Source organism: Salmo salar, chromosome 20 (assembly GCF_965601325.2).
Source record: "Salmo salar chromosome 20, fSalSal1, whole genome shotgun sequence".
NCBI lineage: Eukaryota > Metazoa > Chordata > Actinopteri > Salmoniformes > Salmonidae > Salmo > Salmo salar.
The window spans coordinates 79,598,702-79,620,684 of NC_138310.1; the positions used below are offsets into that span (position 1 = coordinate 79,598,702).

The following is a 21,983-nucleotide window of genomic DNA, read 5'->3' on the forward strand; positions in this document are numbered from 1 at the left end:
GGCAAATCCAACAAGAAATATAATATACCTAGTTTTACCACAAAACATTTAAGTAGTGATAACCTTAATCATGCCTCACAAAAGGAAAACCACCAAGAAAAGGAAACAGAAAAGAAAACACAGGTGATCTAACTCCACACCAAACACTCAGACTACAAAAACAACTCCCAGCATGCACAGAGAGAGAGAAAAAAGAGAGAGAGAGAAACAGTCCCTGTAGACAAGTTGATTTGGGTGGAGATGCAGAGTGAATTGGTATAACTTGTCACGCTATAGTGTTTCTGCTTTCCACTTCTGTTCAACCCCACAATCATGCGCACGCACGCACACACACGATAGGTGGTCTAGAATTAGTGTCTCCTCTGCCCAGGGAGAAAAGTATTTTGATCTTTTGCATGTGAGAGGGTTGTCCTTATAGCTAAGTACTCTGTGTGTGTGTGGTGTGTGTGTGTGTGTGTGTGTGTGTGTGTGTGTGTGTGGTGTGTGTGTGTGTGTGTGTGTGTGTGTGTGTGTGTGTGTGTGTGTGTGTGTGTGTGTGTGTGTGAGCGGACTGTGTTTTGATTAGACATAATATAATGTATTCTAATAATCTATCCTGCCTTAGTGCTTGATGCTCCTTTTACTCCTTTCTTAATAGTGTATCATTCAGCAGAGATCGTTAAAAACCAACCAGATACATAACTCACTGTTGTGGTTATCATCAGATACAAATGAACACCACAATTACCTAGAATGACTTGAAAGCTCCATTTTCAGGAGTAATACTATCATTTGAACGCACGCACGCACACACACTCGCACACACACACACACACACACACACACACACACAATTTCACAAAGCAATCAATAGAGTGCACTGGATTGTTGTCCATGACTAATGTTCCCATAACACTCCCCTGCTGTCTTATAGCCCTCATCGTTCTTGTGGCTCTGTCTTAGCTTTGATAGCTTATGACAGGCTATGCCACGTTATTATAGGCTATGATAGCTTACAATAGGCTATGAAACAATATTGCAGGCTATGATAGCTTACAACAGTCTATGACACAATATTACAGGCTATGATAGTTTACAACACGCTATCACACATTATTACAGGATATGATAGCTTACGATAGGCTATGATAAGATGAATGTGCAAGTAGAGATACTGGGGTGCAAAGGAGCAAGATAAATAAATAAATAAATAAATACAGTATAGGGATGAGGTAGTTGGATGGACTATTTACAGATGGGCTATGTACAGGTGCAGTGATCTGTGAGCTGCTCTGACAGCTGGTGCTTAAAGCTAGTGAGGGAGATATGAGTCTCCAGCTTCAGTGATTTTTGCAGTTCGTTCCAGTCATTGGCAGCAGAGAACTGGAAGGAAAGGCGGCCAAAGGAAGAATTGGCTTTGGGGGTGACCAGTAAGATGTACCTGCTGGAGCACGTGCTACGAGTGGGTGCTGCTATGGTGACCAGTGAGCTGAGATAAGGTGGGGCTTTACCTAGCAAAGACTTGTAGATGACCTGGAGCCAGTGGGTTTGGCGGCGAGTATGAAGCGAGGGCCAGCCAACGCTTCATAGGTGGGTAGTATATGGGGGTAGTATATGGGGCTTGGTGACAAAATGAATGGCACTGTGACAGACTGCGTCCAATTTGTTGAGTAGAGTGTTGGAGGCTATTTTGTAAATGACATAGTCGCCAAAGTCGAGGATCTGTAGGATGGTCAGTTTTACGAGGTTATGTTTGGCAGAATGAGTGAAGGATGCTTTGTTGCGAAATAGGAAGCCAATTCTAGATTTCATTTTGGATTGGAGATGCTTAATGTGAGTCTGGAAGGAGAGTTTACAGTCTAACCAGACACCTAGGTATTTGTAGTTGTCCACAAGTCAGAACCGTCCAGAGTAGTGATGGTGACTTGCCAAAAGGACCCTTGTCGAAAAGACGTGAAGAATTTTGGCGAGATAGACAGTTAATGTGTTGATAATAATTGGGGAGCATGGAACTCAAATTACTTTTGTTAACGCTGCCTCAGGGTACGCGTCTCCAATTTGTTCAATGTCCAATGAAGGTCATTGAGAGCATTCTTGGTATCGGCCTGGGGCGGGATGTACACAGCCGTGGCATTAATCACTGAGAACTCTCTCGGAAGGTCAAATGGCTGACATTTAATGAGTCGACAAGTCAGGAGAGCAGAAGCTCGCAAGTTCCTGTACGTTTCCCCTGTCGCACCACTTGTTATTGGTTAAAAAGCAGAAGCCACAGCCTTTGTTCTTGCCGCTTCCTATCCACTTGATGAACTGTAAAACCTGCTGGTTGTATATAATCTGTCAAGTCTCAGAAAAACAGAGTAGCTTTCAGAATCTGATATCCCTCTGGAAGGAGATCCTCACTCTGAGTTCATCAACTTTATTCACTAGTAAACATTGGCGAGTAGTATGACATGAAGATAGAAAGAGATGGAGATAAAGATACATGGAGATAGAGAGACATGGAGATAGTATCAGGTTTCAGGTAAGACCCAAGTGCAGACTGTGTTGAAGTAACAATGTTTATTGCAACAGGTGCAGGCAAACGACAGGTCAAGGCAGGCAGGGGTCGATAATTCAGAGTAGTGGGGCCAAGGAACAGGACGGCAGGCAGGCCCAGGGTCAGGTCAGGCAGAGGTCGGGAATCCAGAGTAGGGGCAAAGGCACAGGACGGCAGGCAGACTCAGAGTCATGACAGGCAAGGGTTAAAACCAGGAGGACGAGATAAAGAGAGACTGGGGAAAAGCAGGAGCTGAGACAAAACCCTTGTTGACTTGAACAAACAAGACGAACTGGCACAGACTGACAGAAAACACAGGTATAAATACCCAGGGGATAAGTGGGGAAGATGGGAGACACTTGGAGGGGGGTGGAGACAAGCACAAGGACAGGTGGAACAGATCAGGGTGTGACAGCTAGAGAGACATGGAGATAGAGAGATGGAGATAGAGAGATGGAGATAGATATGGAGATGTAATGCAGAGAATGATGGAAAGAGAGAAGGTGCAGTGAGATGTACATTAGTATTGTGGTTTTATTCCTGACCTTGAGAGCTAATGAATAAGTGAGCAGGTCTGTTGGCCTCAGTAGACAGAGGGGAGAGTTATTCAGTAGACAGAGGGGAGAGTTATTCAGTAGACTGAAGGGAGAGTTATTCAGTAGACAGAGGGGAGAGTTATTCAGTAGACAGAGGGGAGAGTTATTCAGTAGACTGAAGGGAGAGTTATTCAGTAGACAGAGGGGAGAGTTATTCAGTAGACAGAGGGGAGAGTTATTCAGTAGACTGAAGGGAGAGTTATTCAGTAGACAGAGGGGAGAGTTATTCAGTAGACAGAGGGGAGACTTATTCAGTAGACTGAAGGGAGAGTTATTCAGTAGACAGAGGAGAGAGTTATTCATGACATTACCTTTCATTATTCTATTATTATTTAATATACACCCAAATCCACTTGGCCACCCACACACACACCCTAACCCAGACACCCACACACACCACACAGCTGTAATTTCAGTGGTTTATTGACAAGTAAAAGGTCTTCCCCTCAGAGAAATAAAGAGGAAAGGTGATCAAGAAATAGCTGCAAGAAATTTAAAAAATACCTGAAGATATTTTTCTTTCTCACTCTTCTCAAAGATTCTCATTTTCATTTTTAACCTCTCTCCTCTCTCTCTCTCGGTCTCCCCCTCTCTCTTGCTCTCATTCTCTCTCTCCCACTCTCTCTTTCTGTCTCTCTCCCTCTCTCCCTCATTCTCTCTCGTTCCAAAGCTCAGAGGAAGAGAGAGAGAGAGAGAGAGAGTGAGAGAGAGTGTGAGAGAGGGGAACGAGAGAGAGTGAGAGAGAGGGAGTAAGAGAGGGAGAGAAAGCGAGCTAGTGAGAAAGAAAGGAGGACGAAAGAAAGAGAGTGAGAGAGAGCGAGAGGGGGATAGAGTAAAAGAGAGAGAGGGCGAGATAGTGAGAGAGAGAGTGAGAGTGAGTGACTGTTTTCCAGCCTACCCGAGCATGACCCGACCATTGAGAATGAGCTGGTGATTCTGCTCCATCAGAGACATGACAGGGTGTCACAACACCATCTCAAGGTCACCCTCACTGGGAGCTAACGTTAGCTGGCTGGGTCGCTAGCTAATGTTATGTGTATGATCTTATTCTTTGTATCTCAGACACATTTGCTTGACTAGTTATAGCTACAGAACCCGGAGGTTAGCTACCTGCAGATTCATGTAGGGTAGTAACATCATCAGTTGTGATGATGGTCCATTGTGTAGACTTTTAGCTAGCTAGCTAGCATGTCTTAACAAAAGTCTCCACTCTAATTTTGACAAAGTATTTTCATTTCAAGTTAAAGTGTACTGTACGCTAGATAGCTAACGTTAGCTGGCTGGCTCGCTAACAAACGTTACGTAATGCGTTGGGATTCATTGTTTACCTAGCTAGCTATCTAGCTACATTTATTAACAAAATACTCTCGTCTTAGTGTGCCAGAGCGCAGAATAACTGAAGCATTTTTGAACGCTGGACACATCTTGAATATGTCCGGTTACGTCCGGTGTTAGTAAATGTCGGCAACAAAGCGTAATTCAATTGTTGCCAGCAGCACAGGTACAGTCACCAACGATCTGGATAAAAAAGTCAAACCAGCTCTGATAGGGTGAGAAAAATGATCAGAGTGGGGTGTTCACTCATTATGTGTCTGGAAGTAGCTAGCCAACGTTTGCCAGTTAGCTTGTGTCCTTGACTGTAGTTGTGAGGTCAGAGCTTTCGGAACAACCCTACTTATTGGCCAGAGTGTCCAGTGGTGTTCTGAACGCAAAACCACAGATGGAGAAATAGGGCGAGTAATGTTCAGTGAGCTGTTCTCTCTCTATTAGATGTCTGGAAGTAGCTGGAAAGTTAGTACAGAACGCATGGATCAACCCTTAATGAGATGGGTGGGACTAAGGCTTAAGAGGGTGTGAACAATACTGAATGGGTGCAGACAAAGAAGGGCTCTCCAATAGTAGTACCAAAACATTGAAAGACGGTTTTCTCAAAAGTGAGTTTACAAGTTTAATAACTTTCAAAGCAGAATTACTTTCCCATTGTTCCTCAAATGCAGTGTATGATATACCATTTGGTAGCTCTGTGTCTCTGCTTTTATCCAATGTAAAAAAAATTAAAAATCTAATTTTTCTACATAAGACCGAATCAAGGTGGTCGGTCACATTTTGTTACGTTACAGCCTTATTCCAAAATAGATTAAATAAATGTTTTTCCTCATCAATCTACACACAATACCCCATAATGACAAAGTGAAAACAGGTTTTCAGACATTTCTTCAAATTTATTAAATATAAAAACCATAAATACCTTATTTACACAAGTAATCAGATCCTTTGGTATGAGACTCAAAATTGAGCTCAGGTGTATCCTGTTTCCATTCATCATCCTTGAGATGTTTCTACAACTTGATTGGAGTCCACCTGTGGTAAATTCAATTGATTGGACATGATTTGGAAAGACACACACCTGTCTGTATATGGTCCCACAGTTGACAGTGCATGTCAGCGCAAAAGCCAAGCCATAAGGTGGAAGAAATTGTCCTTAGAGCTCCAAGACAGGATTGTGTCGAGGCACAGATCTGGGGAAGGGTACCAAAACATTTCTGCAGCATTGAAGGTCCCTAAGAACACAGTGGCCTCCATCATTCTTAAATGGAAGAAGTTTAGAACCACCAAGACTCTTCCAGAGCTGGCCGCCCGGCCAAACTGAACAATCAGGGGAGAAGGGCCTTGGTAGGGCAGGTGACCAAGAACACAATGGTCACTGACAGAGCTCCAGAGTTCATCTGTGGAGATGGGAAAACCTTCCAGAAGGACAACCATCTCTGCAGCACTCCACCAATCAGGCCTTTATTGTAGAGTGGTCAGACAGAAGCCACTCCTCAGTAAAAGGCACATGACAGCCACTTGGTGTTTTCCAAAACACTTGTTTTCCAAAACACCAAAGGACTCTCAGACCATGAGAAACAAGATGCTCTGGTCTTCCAAAAGGACAACAACCCTAAGCACACTGTCAAGACAATGCAGGAGTGGCTTCGGTACAAGTCTCGGAATGTCCCGGACTGCTGCAGAAATGTTTTGGTACCCTTCCCCAGATCTGTGCCTCGACACAATCCTGTCTTGGAGCTCTAAGGACAATTCCTTCCACCTTATGGCTGAATCCAATCGAACATCTCTGGAGAGACCTGAAAATAGCTGTGCAGCGACACTCCCCATCCAACCTGACAGAGCTTGAGGATCTGCAGAGAAGAATGGGAGAAACTCCCCAAATACAGGTGTGCCAAGCTTGTAGCGTCATACCCAAGAATACTCGAGGCTGTAATCGCTGCTAAAGTTGCTTCAACAAAGTACTGAGTAAAGGGTCTGAATACTTATGTAAATATTTTTCTTTAATTTTTTAATACATTTGAACAAATGTCTGAACCTGTTTTTGCTTTGTCATTACGTACAAAGCAAAATTGTTGAGGGAATTATTATTATTTTTTAATCAATTTTAGAATAAGGCTGTAATGTAACAACATGTGGAAAAAGTCAAGGGGACTGAATACTTTACGAATGCGGAGTATATTTTCAAAACTTATACTGCCTCCAGCTCATTGCAAAGTGGTGTGTGATGCTCTGAAGTGTGCCTAGTTACCTATGCACTTGAATGGGAAGTGCACTTCAATTACCAGTTGAGAAATAAAAATAGTTGCTATTTTTAATCATGACCACATATTTTTTTTATTTATTTTTTTACATGCGATTGCCTTTAGAATTGTTGCACAATGATTGTGCTAATTAATGCATGTTTCACTCCAACAGCAACACAAAGCTGTCTAAGTTATGTCAGCAGCTCTCGCGCTACATCTGCTGGTATTTACAGTATATCAATGAATAGGCTAAAATGCATTATTTCGCAATGGGATTTTTATTTTATCCCAGACAATTTCATTGAGCGGCTTAATTTTTTTTGTGGCCAAAAGCTGGCTATCACTGGCTAACGGAAACCATGGTTTGTGTGTGTGTGTGTGAGAGAGAGAGAGAGAGAGAGAAAGTGAGAGTGAGAGGAAGAATGTGTGTAAAGGTGTGTGTGTGTGGGTGAGGGATTAAGAAAGCAGTATACACACGTACACACACACGCACGCACACACCACATATTATAAAGAAGAAAAACAAGATGTCAACTTTAGAAAATGTATTAAGTAGATTAGCCATGTAGTAATTGTGATGCAATGTGTCTGCTAGAGGAAACAACAATGACCCCTGTAAGGAATGAACTGCAAGATAGAGAGAGAGAGGGCAGGAGAGAGAAAGAAATAAAGAGAGTGGGTGAGAGAGAGACATGGAGACAGGGAGGAAAAGAGAGAGAGAGAGAGAGAGAGAGAGAGAGAGAGAGAGAGAGAGAGGGAGGGAGAGAGAGAGTGTAAAGGTCTAAGTATAGGACTGTGTGTGAGAGAGAGATGCTCCTTCTCAGACTGCAGTGATCACTGCAGCAGGGAAACAGAGACTGACACTGAATACAAATGATCCTATAGACATTCAATACACTCATTCACAACACAGTATACCAATATACTTAGAAACCCCAAATCACAACACACACACAATCACAAGCACTCATACTGGATCCAGAAATGGAACCACCTAGCTACAGACCGTATTGATCCAGATATTGAATCACCTAGCTACAGACTGTATTGATCCAGAAATGGGACCGCCAAGCTACAGACTGTATTGATCCAGAAATGGGACAGGCTAGCTACAGACTGTATTGATCCAGAAATGGGACCGCCTAGCTACAGACTGTATTGATCCAGAAATGGGACCACCTAGCTACAGACTGTATTGATGCAGAAATGGGACCGCCTAGCTACAGACTGTATTGATGCAGAAATGGGACCGCCTAGCTACAGACTGTATTGATCCAGAAATGGGACCACCTAGCAACATACTGTATTGATGCAGAAATGGGACCGCCTAGCTACAGACTGTATTGATCCAGAAATGGGACCACCTAGCTACAGTCTGTATTGATCCAGAAATGAGACCACCTAGCTACAGACTGTATTGATCCAGAAATGGGACCGCCTAGCTACAGACTGTATTGATCCAGAAATGGGACCACCTAGCTACAGACTGTATTGATCCAGAAATGGGACCACCCATTTGGTGGACTGGTAGTGACATTATGAGGTGATTTAAATTGCTAACATTGGCTACAGAATAACATTGGCTATAGAATAACATTGGCTACAGAATAACATTGGCTATAGAATAACATTGGCTATAGAATAACATTGGCTATAGAATAACATTGGCTATAGAATAACATTGGCTATAGAATAACTTTGGCTATAGAATAACATTGGCTATAGAATAACGTTGGCTATAGAATAACATTGGCTATAGAATAACGTTGGCTATAGAATAACATTGGCTATAGAATAACATTGGCTATAGAATAACGTTGGCTATAGAATAACATTGGCTATAGAATAACATTGGCTATAGAATAACGTTGGCTATAGAATAACATTGGCTATAGAATAACATTGGCTATAGAATAACATTGGCTATAGAATAACATTGGCTATAGAATAACGTTGGCTATAGAATAACATTGGCTATAGAATAACGTTGGCTATAGAATAACATTGGCTACAGAATAACATTGGCTATAGAATAACATTGGCTATAGAATAACATTGGCTATAGAATAACATTGGCTACAGAATAACATTGGCTACAGAATAACATTGGCTATAGAATAACATTGGCTATAGAATAACGTTGGCTATAGAATAACGTTGGCTACAGAATAACATTGGCTATAGAATAACATTGGCTATAGAATAACATTGGCTACAGAATAACATTGGCTACAGAATAACATTGGCTATAGAATAACATTGGCTATAGAATAACATTGGCTATAGAATAACGTTGGCTATAGAATAACATTGGCTATAGAATAACATTGGCTATAGAATAACGTTGGCTATAGAATAACATTGGCTATAGAATAACGTTGGCTATAGAATAACATTGGCTATAGAATAACATTGGCTATAGAATAACATTGGCTATAGAATAACATTGGCTATAGAATAAGTATGAGATTAGCATATAATTGTGGGACGGTTATTACTCCCATTCACACATGGGGACAGGGGGACAAGCAGGTGTGTGTATGATTATGTGTGTGTATGAATGTGTGTGTGTGTGTGTCTGCCATTACCAGGGCTAAGGCTGGAATTGGACTGTCACTCAAACTCATGGAGATTAGTGGGAGTCGACAGGTGATTTCAAGTGAGAGGGAGGAGAAAAACAGAGTGAAGGGGAGGAGAGGGAGGGAGAGAGGTGGAGAGAGAGAAAGAGGAGCGAGAGAGAGGTGGAGAGAAACATAGAGAATGGGAGGAGAGGGAGGGAGAGAGAGAGGTGGAGAGAAATAGAGAGAGAGGGGAGGAGTGGGAGGAGAGTCAGATAGAGGGCTGGGAGACAGGTAAAATTCAGAAGACAAATCACCCGGTCCTCATTCAATGTTCTCTTCCCTCAGGTAATGGAACATTGACTTGTACCACAAACACACATACAAGCACACACGTGCACGTACGCATACACACAAACAAAGTTACTTTCTCAAAAAAAGCAAGTGCCACTCATTGAGAGCTTGGAGATTATTCATGTTACAGTATAAAGGCAATGCAGTGTGTGTGTGTGTGTGTGTGTGTGTCCTAACGTACAGAACACAGGCAGCTGATCATGTAAGGCTGATGTAAAGCTACTTAATATGTCCATTAGCCTCAGAAAACCCGAATAAGCCCAGGTACCGGATTCCTGAGTGTGAGTGAGTAAAACAGTGTTGACCTGTGTGTGTGTGTGTGTGTGTGTGTGTGTGTGTGTGTGTGTGTGTGTGTGTGTGTGTGTGTGTCAGAGTGTCAGAGTGTCAGTGAGAGAAAGAGAATGTGATAAAGTGAATCGGCCCATTAGTCTGTCGAAAAAGTACCTTCCACGTCCTAAAATACTCTGGTTAAGTGCTAGATACTGTACCTGCTGAAGGTTTGTATGTGTGTGTATCTCCTGGCACCAGGGCACTTAAAAGTAGTTTAAGTGCTATCTAACGTTACATTTCAATCAAAAACAAAACAGTGAGTTGAAATCAGACTTGCGCGCACACAGATATACACACACATTGTTCTACTGAACAGCACAAACCGCTGACTGCCTCCTGCACCACAACTCCCATAGTGCACCGAGAAGTGTCCACTCGAAGCATCTCTCTCTCTCTCATCAGATGTTCTCCCTAAAGGTATGTTGATGGTGGACATTAATATTTCACTAAACTGCATTCTGAGGTTATCAATAATAAAATGCTATATTCTTATAAATATTCTAAAAATAAAGCCTGACTTTTTCCCCCCGTTGAAGCATTAAACTTTAATATGCAGCAAACCGCCAGTCTCCCACACAAAATGTAGCTATGTGAAGGCTGACCAAGGGGTCGTACTTAGTGTGCGGTTGTGTGTGTGTGTGTGTTTCTTTGACACATCTTTAGCTCCCCTCTCACACTGGACACCAGTGTATGTCACAATAGTACAATAGAGAGAGGCTGTCTGACACTGAGTCAACTGGTCTGAATCACAACACTCAGTATGACCAACAGCTTCTGACACAGGACAAAAGCACTCTGACAGAGACAGATGGGTTGGCAGACACACACAGACAAGCACATGTACGCACACACATGCACCCATGCACCCATACACAAACACGCACACATGCACACACTTACCGTGGTGAGATGTCGCAGCCCTGCTGCATGAAGGCCCCCAGTGAGAACCAGAGTGAATTGAAGATGCCAAACTCATTGGGTGGCTGGTCAGTGGGGCCTGGCTCTGTAGAGCCTTCCTCTGGCTCCTCTGCATGCCACTCATATGGACTGAAACGACTCACCTGGGCACAGAGGAAAGGGGCTAGTTACAAGGTGTCCAGGCTTTTATTCTAGCCCAGCTCTACACAGCTGATTCAACTGATTGTGGTCACACACACACTCACCAGAAACAGCACCACACTGACTCCTATGTAAGCGAAGACAATGCACATCCAGATCTCATAGGCCAGAGGGTCCAGGAAGGAGAACACTCCAGGTTTAGACTTCTGGGGCTTCTTGATCATGATGGAGATCCCCAAGGACATGAAGGGCTTAGAGAAGTCTATCACCTCCTCACGGACCAGGGTTATAGTCAGAGGGGCGACCGCTATCTCTGCTTTCTACCGGACGGGGGGAAGGGTGAGGGGGGGGGGTAGGGAGAAGGAGAGTCAGGGATGGGGGATGGGGGGGAGAGGGAGAGAGGGGAAGGGATGGTGGAGGAGGTGAGAGAGGGGGAGAGAGAGGGGGAGAGAGAGGGAGGGAGAGAGGGAGGGAGAGCGGGGGGGGGGGGGGGGGGGGGGGCAGACACAGGAAACCAGAATACAAATCAACCATCAAGGTCTCTCTTCCAATCCACCACATACACCAGGGAGAAAACATCCTTATTTTAGTGCTGCAACAATTCACCTTGGATTCATATAATCAACAATACAGTACCTACTACATGCATTTTCCCTCCAAGGGAAGAAAGAGTATGAGTGAATTAAGAGATAGACAAAGGGAACAATAGAGAGCTGAAGAGAGAGAAACAGAGTGTGTGAGACAGACTGAGCGAGAGAGATGGAAAGAGAGATAGAGAAAGAGAGAGAAAGCGAGAGAGAAAGTTAGAGAGCGAGAGAGGGAGGGAGAAAGTAAGAGAGCGAGAGAGAGGGAGAGAGGATGAGGGACAGATAAATACATTATCTCCCCTCAGCTAGAACAGATCAATGATTGGACACAACTGGGAATGTTTAGAATTATTCAAAGCGAATGAATTCTGGGATTGGTAATGACTCATTCTGTAAAATGTGCTTACGGAGCGAGAACACACATTCATGTACAGTCGCTGGAGTAAGAACACACACACACACACACACACACACACACACACACACACACACACACACACACACACACACACACACACACACACACACACACACACACACACAGACACACACCACTGATATAGTCAGAGAGAAGCCTGACTTTCGAAAATGTACAAAGTAGATTAGTCATCGACTGATTACAGTCACTACTCCAATGTGTCTGCTGGCAGGCAGCTGGAGGAAATATGACTGAATCCTGGAAGAAATGAAGCACAGTGGACAAGAGAGAAAATCAAGCAGCAGACTAGAGCTAATATGTAGATAAGGGTCAGACAAAGCCGGGACGGGGGCTAGGGGTTAGATGTTTCCAAAGTGAAAGCCAGCAAGGGTACAGTAGGCACAATACTTTATAGTTTCAAGTTTTAATGTCACATGCACAAGTACAGTGAAATGCCTTTCTTGCAGCTCTAAACCCCACAATTCAGTAATAAATAATAATGTGATTCAAAAATTAACAAGGTAGAACAAAAAAACACGAGATATAAAAATAGGAAATAAGAACACGATAAAGTAAGTAATATAAACAGAACAAAGATTTTTCTGAGTTACATTTCATATAAGGAAATCAGTCAATTGAAATAAATGCATTAGGCCCTAATCTATGGATTTCACATGACTGGGAAGAAATATATGCATCTGTTGGTCACAGATAAAAAAAGAAAGAAGTGGATCCTTAAAAATAAATAAGTGGATCAGAAAACCAGTCAGTATCTGGTGTGACAACTATTTGCCTCATGCAGCACGACGTCTCTCCTTTGCATAGAGTGGATCAGGCTGTCGATTGTGACCTGTGGAATAAATGTCCCACTGCTCTTCAATGGCTGTGTGAAGTTTCTGGATATTGTCGGGAACTGGAACAGGCTGTCGTACACATTCTGCCCGGAGCATGCCAAACATGCTCAATGGGTGATTATGGTGATTATGCAGGCCATGGAAGAACTTTGATAACTTTGATATTTTCAGCTTCCAGGAATTGTGTACAGATCCTTGCGACATGGGGCCATGCTTTATCATACTGAACCTTAAGGTGATGGCGGTGGATGAATGGCACGACAATGTGCCTCAGGATCTCTTCACGGTATCTCTGTGCATTCAAATGACCATCAATAAAATGCAATTGTGTTCGTTGTCCGTAGCTTATGTCTGTCCATACCATAACCCCACCACCACCATGAGGCACTCTGTTCACAACGTTGACATCAGTAAACCGCTCGGCCACATGATACCATACGTCTTCCATCTGCCCGGTACAGTTGAAACCGGGATTCATCCATGAAAAGCACACTTCTCCAGCGTGCCACTGGCCATTGAAAGTGACCACACCCTGGGGAAGACGAATATGCAGATGAGCTTCCCTGAGATGCTTTCTGACATTTTGTGAAGACATTCTTCAGTAGTGCAAACCCACAGTTTCATCAGCTGGTGGCTGGTCTCAGATGATCCTGCAGGTGAAGAAGCCAGATGTGGAGGTCCTGGGCTGGCGTGGTTACATGTGGTCTGCGGTTGTGAGCCCGGTTAGACATACTGCCAAATTCTCTAAAACGACGTTGGAGGGAGCTTATGGTGGATACATTAACATTCATTTCTGCACATTTTACAGTGGCCTTTTATTGTACACAGCACAAGGTGTGTAATGATCATGCTGTGTAATCAGCTTTTTGATATGCCACATCTGTCAGGTGGATTGATTATCTTTGCAAAGTAGAAATGCTAACTAACAGGGATGTAAACAAATTTGTGCACAACATTTAAGAGAAATACGCTTGTTGTGTGTGTGAAACATTTCTGGGATTTTTATTTCAGCTAATGAAACATGGGACCAACACTTTACATGTTGCGTTTATATTTTTGTTCCGAATATATACACAGGGTCAGTTCCAGTACCATATTTTCAATGCACCGGGATATTGGATAGATAGTTATCTAACCCAAGGGTGGTAAACTATGTTAAAGAATAACTAGTCTGAGAGGTCATGATCCCAGTTTGTGTTATTTAGGACAGTGTTTTTTTTATCCTGGTCCTGGGGACCCAGGGTGCACATTTTAGATTTTGGCCTAGCATTACACACCTGATTCCACTAATGGTTTGATGATGAATTGATTAGTGGAATCAGGTCTGTAGTGATTGGGTAAAAACGAAATGTATCCCTTTGGGTCCCCAGGACTAGGATTAAGAAACACTGCTTTATGCACATCTCCTGGATAATAGGGGTGCTGAGGGTGCTGCAGCCCCTGATGAATTGAAATGTAAAAAAATTATTATAAAAAAATAAAAATGGGCTGAAATGTATTGTCTGTCTAATTAAAAAGTACCTTGACAGTATCTAACAATATAGATTAACTTTGTTTAGTAGGATCTAACTATCCTCAGTATAACTACATCAAACTCCAAAGATGCAAGGAATTAAAAGTAACAATTTCCAAACATCACTCCTTCCCTTCCTCCCTCCATCCTTACCCCATAGACCAGTTCTCCCACCATGCCATTCCAGATCTTGGTCTCGGGGTCTCTGGCTCCATACTTGCCGTCAGGGACGATGGCGATCTTGTACTTGATGCCGATGTGTTTGGCGATCTCTGAGGCCAAGTCCACGCAGTAGCCCTCGAACTGGTCATTCCCCTCGAACATCTCCCAGTTCTTCTTCAGCATCACATAAGGACCCTCCTACACCCACAAACACACCAATCAGAGACAGAGAGGGGGGCGCGGGGAGGTCAAACTGACCAATCAACTCACATTGACCACTGACCAACAAATCAGGGACTTCTTCTGGAGTTACACGTTGACGTCGTATCAGTTACACGTTGACGTCGTATCAGTTAGACGTTGACGTCGTATCAGTTACACGTTGACGTCGTATCAGTTAGACGTTGACGTCGTATCAGTTACACGTTGACGTCGTATCAGTTACACGTTGACGTCGTATCAGTTACACGTTGACGTCGTATCAGTTACACGTTGACGTCGTATCAGTTAGACGTTGACGTCGTATCAGTTACACGTTGACGTCGTATCAGTTAGACGTTGACGTCGTATCAGTTACACGTTGACGTCGTATCAGTTACACGTTGACGTCGTATCAGTTACACGTTGACGTCGTATCAGTTACACGTTGACGTCGTATCAGTTACACGTTGACGTCGTATCAGTTAGACGTTGACGTCGTATCAGTTACACATTGACGTCGTATCAGTTAGACATTGACGTTGATCAGTTACACGTTGATCAGTTAATGTACATGCCATATCTAGAATGATATTACAATAGTAGTATCTGTCACATACCATTAGTCTAGAATGATAACAAAAAAGTACCAACTCTTAAGGCATACTGGGCTATGTCCTAACTTGAGGTGTGTATACTGTAACTCAATGTAAATGGGAGAGTTGTGTGAATATATGATTTACTCACATGGATCTCAAGCCTTATAGGAATATACTTGCATTAATCAAATATCTAAACATCAATAGAATTTCCATTATCTTAAAGCAGAATCTTGTCACATTTGTACATGTTGTCCAAGCATCAAAGCACATGTCTTTTTCTAAACCTCGTTATCATACACACATCAGCAGCCCCCTGAGATCTCTCTCTCTCTCCAATAACTCAACATGAATCACTCTTAACGAAGTCACGAACACAATCAGAGATTCTCCCAAACATAGCAGTGATGCTCCAACCGTCAGACTTACAGTTGAAGTCAGAATTTTACATACACTTAGGTTGGAGTCATTAAAATTAGTTTTTCAACCACTCCACAAATTTCTTGTTAACAAACTATAGTTTTGGCAAGTCGGTTAGGACATCTACTTTGTGCATGAAACAAGTAATTCTTCCCAAAAATTTTTACAGACAGATTATTTTACTTATAATTCACTGTATCACAATTCCAGTGGGTCACTAGTTTACATACACTAAATTGACTGTGCCTTTAAACAGCTTGGAAAATTCCAGATAATTATGTCAAGGCATTAGAAGCTTCTGATAGGCTAATTGACATCATTTCAGTCAATTGGAGGTGTACCTGTGGATGTATTTCAAGGCCTACCTTCAAACTCAGTGCCTCTTTCCTTGACATCATGGGGAAATCTAAAGAAATCAGCCAAGACCTCAGAAAATAAATTGTAGACCTCCACAAGTCTGGTTCATCCTTGGGAGAAATTTCCAAATGCTTGAAGGTACCACATCGATCTGTACAAACAATAGTACACAAGTATAAACACCATGGGACAACACAGCCGTCATACCGCTCAGGAAGGAGACGCGTTCTGTCTCCTAGAGATTAACGTACTTTGGTGCGAAAAGTGCAAATCAATCCCAGAACAACAGCAAAGGACCTTGTGAAGATGCTGGAGGAAACAGGTTCAAAAGTATTTATATCCACAGTAAAACGAGTCCTATAACGAAATAACCTGAAAGGCTGCTCAGCAAAGAAGAAGCCACTGCTCCAAAACCGCCATAAAAAAAGCCAGACTATGGTTTGCAACTGCACATGGGGACAAAGATCATACTTTTTGGAGAAATGTCCTCTGGTCTGATGAAACACAAATAGAACTGTTTGGCCATAATGACCATCATTATGTTTGGAGGAAAAAGGGGGAGGCTTGCAAGCCGAAGAACCTCATCCCAACTGTGAAGCACAGGGGTGGCAGCTTCATGTTCTGGGGGTGCTTTGCTGCAGGAGGGACTGGTGCACTTCACAAAATAGATGGCATCATGAGAAGGAACATTTTGTGGATATATTGAAGCAACATCTCAAGACATCAGTCAGGAAGTTAAAGCTTGGTCGCAAATGGGTCTTCCAAATGGACAATGACTCCAAGCATACTTCCAAAGTTGTGTCAAAATGGCTTAAGAACAACAAAGTCAAGGTATTGGAGTGGCCATCACAAAGCTCTGACCTCAATCCTATAGAGAATTTGTGAGCAGAACTGAAAAAGTGTGTGCGAGCAAAGAGGCCAACAAACCTGACTCAGTTACACCAGCTCTGTCAGGAGGGATGGGCCAAAATTCACCCAATTTATTGTGGGAAGCTTGTGGAAGGCTACCTGAAATGTTTGACCCAAGTTAAACAATTTAAAGGCAATGCTACCAAATACTAATTGAGTGTGTGTAAACTTCTGACCCACTGGGAATGTGATGAAAAAAAAGCTGAAATAAATCATTCTCTCTACTATTATTCTGACATTTCACATTCTTACAATAAAGTGGTGATCCTAACTGACCTAAGATTGGGAATTTTTACTTGGATTACATGTCAGGAATTGTGAAAAACTGAGTTTAAATATATTTGGCTAAGGTGTACGTAAACTTCCGACTTCAATGGTCTTAACGGCATAGACAACACCAAAATCATATCTCATCAACAATCTAAACCCGAGATGAGTTCATATTCCATGCCATCCCATTTTATTAGATGGTACAAAATTGCCGATCTTAAAATTGAATCCTGACGTGCTGTACTGTATATGAGGATCTAGAGAACAGACGGTGTACTGTACTGTGTATGAGGATCTAGAGAACAGATGGTGTACTGTACTGTGTATGAGGATCTAGAGAACAGATGGTGTGCTGTACTGTGTATGAGGATCTAGAGAACAGATGGTGTGCTGTACTGTGTATGAGGATCTAGAGAACAGATGGTGTACTGTACTGTGTATGAGGATCTAGAGAACAGATGGTGTGCTGTACTGTGTATGAGGATCTAGAGAACAGATGGTGTACTGTACTGTGTATGAGGATCTAGAGAACAGATGGTGTACTGTACTGTGTATGAGAATCTAGAGAACAGATGGTGTACTGTACTGTGTATGAGGATCTAGAGAACAGATGGTGTACTGTACTGTGTATGAGGATCTAGAGAACAGATGGTGTACTGTACTGTGTATGAGGATCTAGAGAACAGATGGTGTGCTGTACTGTGTATGAGGATCTAGAGAACAGATGGTGTACTGTACTGTGTATGAGGATCTAGAGAACAGATGGTGTGCTGTACTGTGTATGAGGATCTAGAGAACAGATGGTGTACTGTACTGTGTATGAGGATCTAGAGAACAGATGGTGTGCTGTACTGTGTATGAGGATCTAGAGAACAGATGGTGTACTGTACTGTGTATGAGGATCTAGAGAACAGATGGCGTACTGTACTGTGTATGAGGATCTAGAGAACAGACGGTGTAGATAGAACATGGGCTCAGCTTGATTTTGGTCTACTTATGACTTTGGATAAGTCTCTTCTTAACCCTGCCTTACTTTTCTGAAAATATTAGCATATTAAAAGGGCAACAGTTTGACATCAGAATAGGTGACTTTGTAGAGTGTTTAGCAGTGATAGTATACACACACACAAACCGCTTGGGGTTTTGCCGACAGTGGATTATTTCATGTTTAAACCCCTTATAGTTTTGTTATCAGTTTGTCGCAGACTCTTTTGTCACAGTGTGTTTGTGTGTGTGTTATTGCGGTGTGTTTAGTCTCGGTGCAGGTGCATGGAGGGATATTGGGCGTGTGTTTGAAAAAGTGAAGTTTTTCTCTGATGCTGAACACCACGTCAGATGTCTTACATGAGGATGTGGGAAGAGGGAGAGAGGAAAGGAGGGAAGAATGACAAGGCTGAAAGAGTGTAGAGATGGCAAGAGAGAGGGTGGTTTTAAGGGGAGAAGAGAGAGAGGAATGACAGGGCTGAGAGAGAGAGAGAGAGAGAGAGAGAGAGAGAGAGAGAGAGAGAGAGAGAGAGAGAGAGAGAGAGAGAGAGAGAGAGAGAGAGAGAGAGAGAGAGAGAGAGAATAGTAGCTTTAGTGGTGAAGGGTTCAGGTAGATAAGAAATGAAACAGTGGAACATCAGCAGAGACACCAGAAAGAGAGAGAGCTCCTTATCAGGGTTGGGGCCAATTCCATTTAAATTCAAGTCAATTCAGGAGGTACACTGAAATTCCAATTCCAATTTCAATAATTTTCAAATATAAAAATGTAGAATTGGAATTTGATTTACTTCATGAATTGACCAGAATTAAAAATGGAATTGACCTCAACCCTGATCTTAATTAAGCAGCCAGCCATTACAATATCCAGTACAACATAATACGTTTACCAGAGTTCCTGAAACTTCAACATCAGGGACAACAGACTTTAGCTGCAGATGCATCTACAGTACCTTGCAAAAGTATTCATCCCCCTTGGTGTTTTTTCAATTTTGTTGCATTACAACCTGTAATTTAAATAGATTTTTATTTGGATTTCATGTAATGGACATACACAAAATATTCCAACTTGGTGAAGTGAAATTGAAAAAAAGAATCAAAAGATTCTACAAAAATAAGAAATGGAAAAGTGGTGCGTGCACATGTATTCACCCCCTTTAATATGAAGCCCCTAAATAAGATCTGGTGCAACCAATTACCTTTAGAAGTCACATAATTAGTTAAATAAAGTTCACCTGTGTGCATTCTAAGTGTCACATGATCTGTCACATGATCTCAGTATATATACACCTGTTCTGAAAGGCCCCAAAGTCTGCAACACCACTAAGCAAGGGGCACTATCAAGCAAGCAGCACCATGAAGACCAAGGAGCTCTCCAAACAGGTCAGGGACAAAGTTGTGGAGAAGTACAGATCAGGGTTGGGTTATAAAAAAATATCAGAAGTTTTGAACATCCCACAGAGCACCATTAAATCTACTATTAAAAAATGGAAAGAAAACAAACCTGCCAAGAGAGGGCCGCCCACCAAAACTCACGGACCAGGCAAGGAGGGCATTAATCAGAGGCAACAAAGTGACCAAAGATAAGGAGCTGGAAAGCTCCACAGCGGAGATTGGAGTATCTGTCCATCGGACCACTTTAAGCCATACACGCCACAGAGCTGGGCTTTATGGAAGAGTGGCCAGAAAAAAGACATTGCTTGAAGAAAAAAATAAGCAAGCACGTTTGGTGTTCACCAAAAGGTATGTGGGAGACTCGTCAAACTAATGGAAGATGGTACTCTGGTCAGATGAGACTAGATTTGAGCTTTTGGCCATCAAGGAAAACACTGTCTGGCACACACCCAACAATCCTCTCATCACTACGAGAACACCATCCCCACAGTGAAGCACGGTGGTGGCAGGATCATGCTGTGGGGATGTTTTTCATCGGCAGGGACTGGGAAACTGGTCAGAATTGAAGGATGACACTAAATACAGGGAAATTCTTGAGGGAAACCTGTTTCAGTCTTCCAGAGATTTGAGACTGGGACGGAGGTTCACCTTCCAGCAGGACAACGACCCTAAGCATTTTGCTAAAGCAACACTCTCAAGTGGTTTAAGGGGAAACTTTTAAATGTCTTGGAATGGCCTTTTCAAAACCCAGACCTCAATCCAATTGAGAATCTGTGGTATGACTTAAAGATTGTTGTACACCAGCGGAACCCATCCAACTTGAAGGAGCTGGAGCAGTTTTGCCTTGAAGAATGGGCAAAAATCCCAGTGGCTAGATTTGCTAAGCTTATAGAGACATACCCCAAGAGATTTGCAGCTGTATTGCTGCAAAAAGTGGCTATACAAAGTATTGACTTTGGGGGGGTTGAATAGTTATGCATGCTCAAGTTTTCAGTATTTTTTGTCTTATTTCTTGTTTATTTCACAATCCAAAATATTTTGCATCTTCAAAGTGGTAGGCATGTTGTGTAAATCAAACGACACAAACCCCTAAAAAATATTTTTTAATTCCAGGATGTCAGGCAACAAAATAGGAAAAATGCCAAGGGGGTGAATACTTTCGCAAGCCACTGTAGAATAGAACAATGTAAATGATGGGAGACCATGAAGTAACAGCAGCCTCTCGCTGTGTCAATGCACAGTCCCTGATGCAGTCTTCAGAGAACACCATAGAAACAGAATGACTAGAGCTGCTATCTGCAGGGGGCGTGATGACATGTGATGACTCTCAGCAGTGGGGTGGGCTCACAGGCACGTCATCATGGTGATGGAATATTAAATACAGCCATCACTGACAACACGCTGCATCTAGCACACACACACACACACACACACACACACACACACACACACACACACACACACACACACACACACACACACACACACACACACACACACACACACACACACACTCACAGTAGCATTTGCACACAAGTGTGTGCATGATTGTGTGTGATTGTGTTGTTCTTTACAATTAAGGGTGTGTCTATGCATGCGTACACTTTGAGATTGTGTTTTTGTGACTGTCAGGGTGTGTTTGTTTGAGACTGTGATTATGTCAGTGTGTTGGGGGTGTGTTTGTGTATGCATCTGTGAGACAGCACACAGTGTGTGAATGTGTGTGTGTGACAGTATAGATGCACTCTGTGTGGGTGTGTTTCTTTACGACTGGCCCCTGTCTGATCCGTGTGTGTTTCTGTACGACTGGCCCCTGTCTGATCTGTGTGTGTTTCTGTACGACTGGCCCCTGTCTGATCTGTGTGTGTCTTTTTCTCAGCATTATGGGACACAATTCCTTTCTAATTCCCTGAACATCCAAAAAGATAATCCCAAAAATATTCAAACTTTTTTTTTAGTCTACAGTTCCCCCAGTTCACAGAGAAGGAAATGTCAAGTCATGACAAAGCAGAATTACAGACAGATGGATAGATAGATAGATAGATATCTTCATCTGTGTGATTCCTCTTCTCTCAATGTCGCTGCAATATGATTACAGAGCGATAGAGAGCTAGAGTCTCAGTGGCTCTGTCTGTCAGTGTGAGTCCTTCTGTGAGTCCATCTCCCGTCTGTCTTTGTGTCTGTCTGTACTGTAAGTCTTCAGTGTCGTAGCAGAGGCCTCCTCGTCAGTGGCTGTAAAGAGGAGGAGGTGGCTGAGGTAACATTAGCCATGGCCATCTGACAGGGGCATAGATCATCCAGAGAGAGAAGGAGGGAGAGGGGGAGAGAAGTAGGGA

The 21,983-nt window shown here is 42.7% G+C and overlaps 1 protein-coding gene across 4 annotated transcripts in view; it reads right to left on the reverse strand.

Moving 5' to 3' along the window:
• LOC106581393 (glutamate receptor 4) overlaps positions 1-21,983 on the reverse strand; it is a 115,632-nt gene that overhangs the window by 22,083 nt on the left and 71,566 nt on the right. For all 4 annotated transcript variants that reach the window (XM_014163428.3, XM_014163429.3, XM_045703995.2 and 1 more), the window contains exons 11-13: positions 14,510-14,716; positions 11,089-11,304; positions 10,826-10,986 (exon numbers count right to left, since the gene is read on the reverse strand). In XM_014163428.3, the coding sequence (XP_014018903.2) occupies positions 10,826-10,986; positions 11,089-11,304; positions 14,510-14,716 (584 nt within the window). The remainder of the gene's footprint in view (positions 1-10,825; positions 10,987-11,088; positions 11,305-14,509; positions 14,717-21,983) is intronic.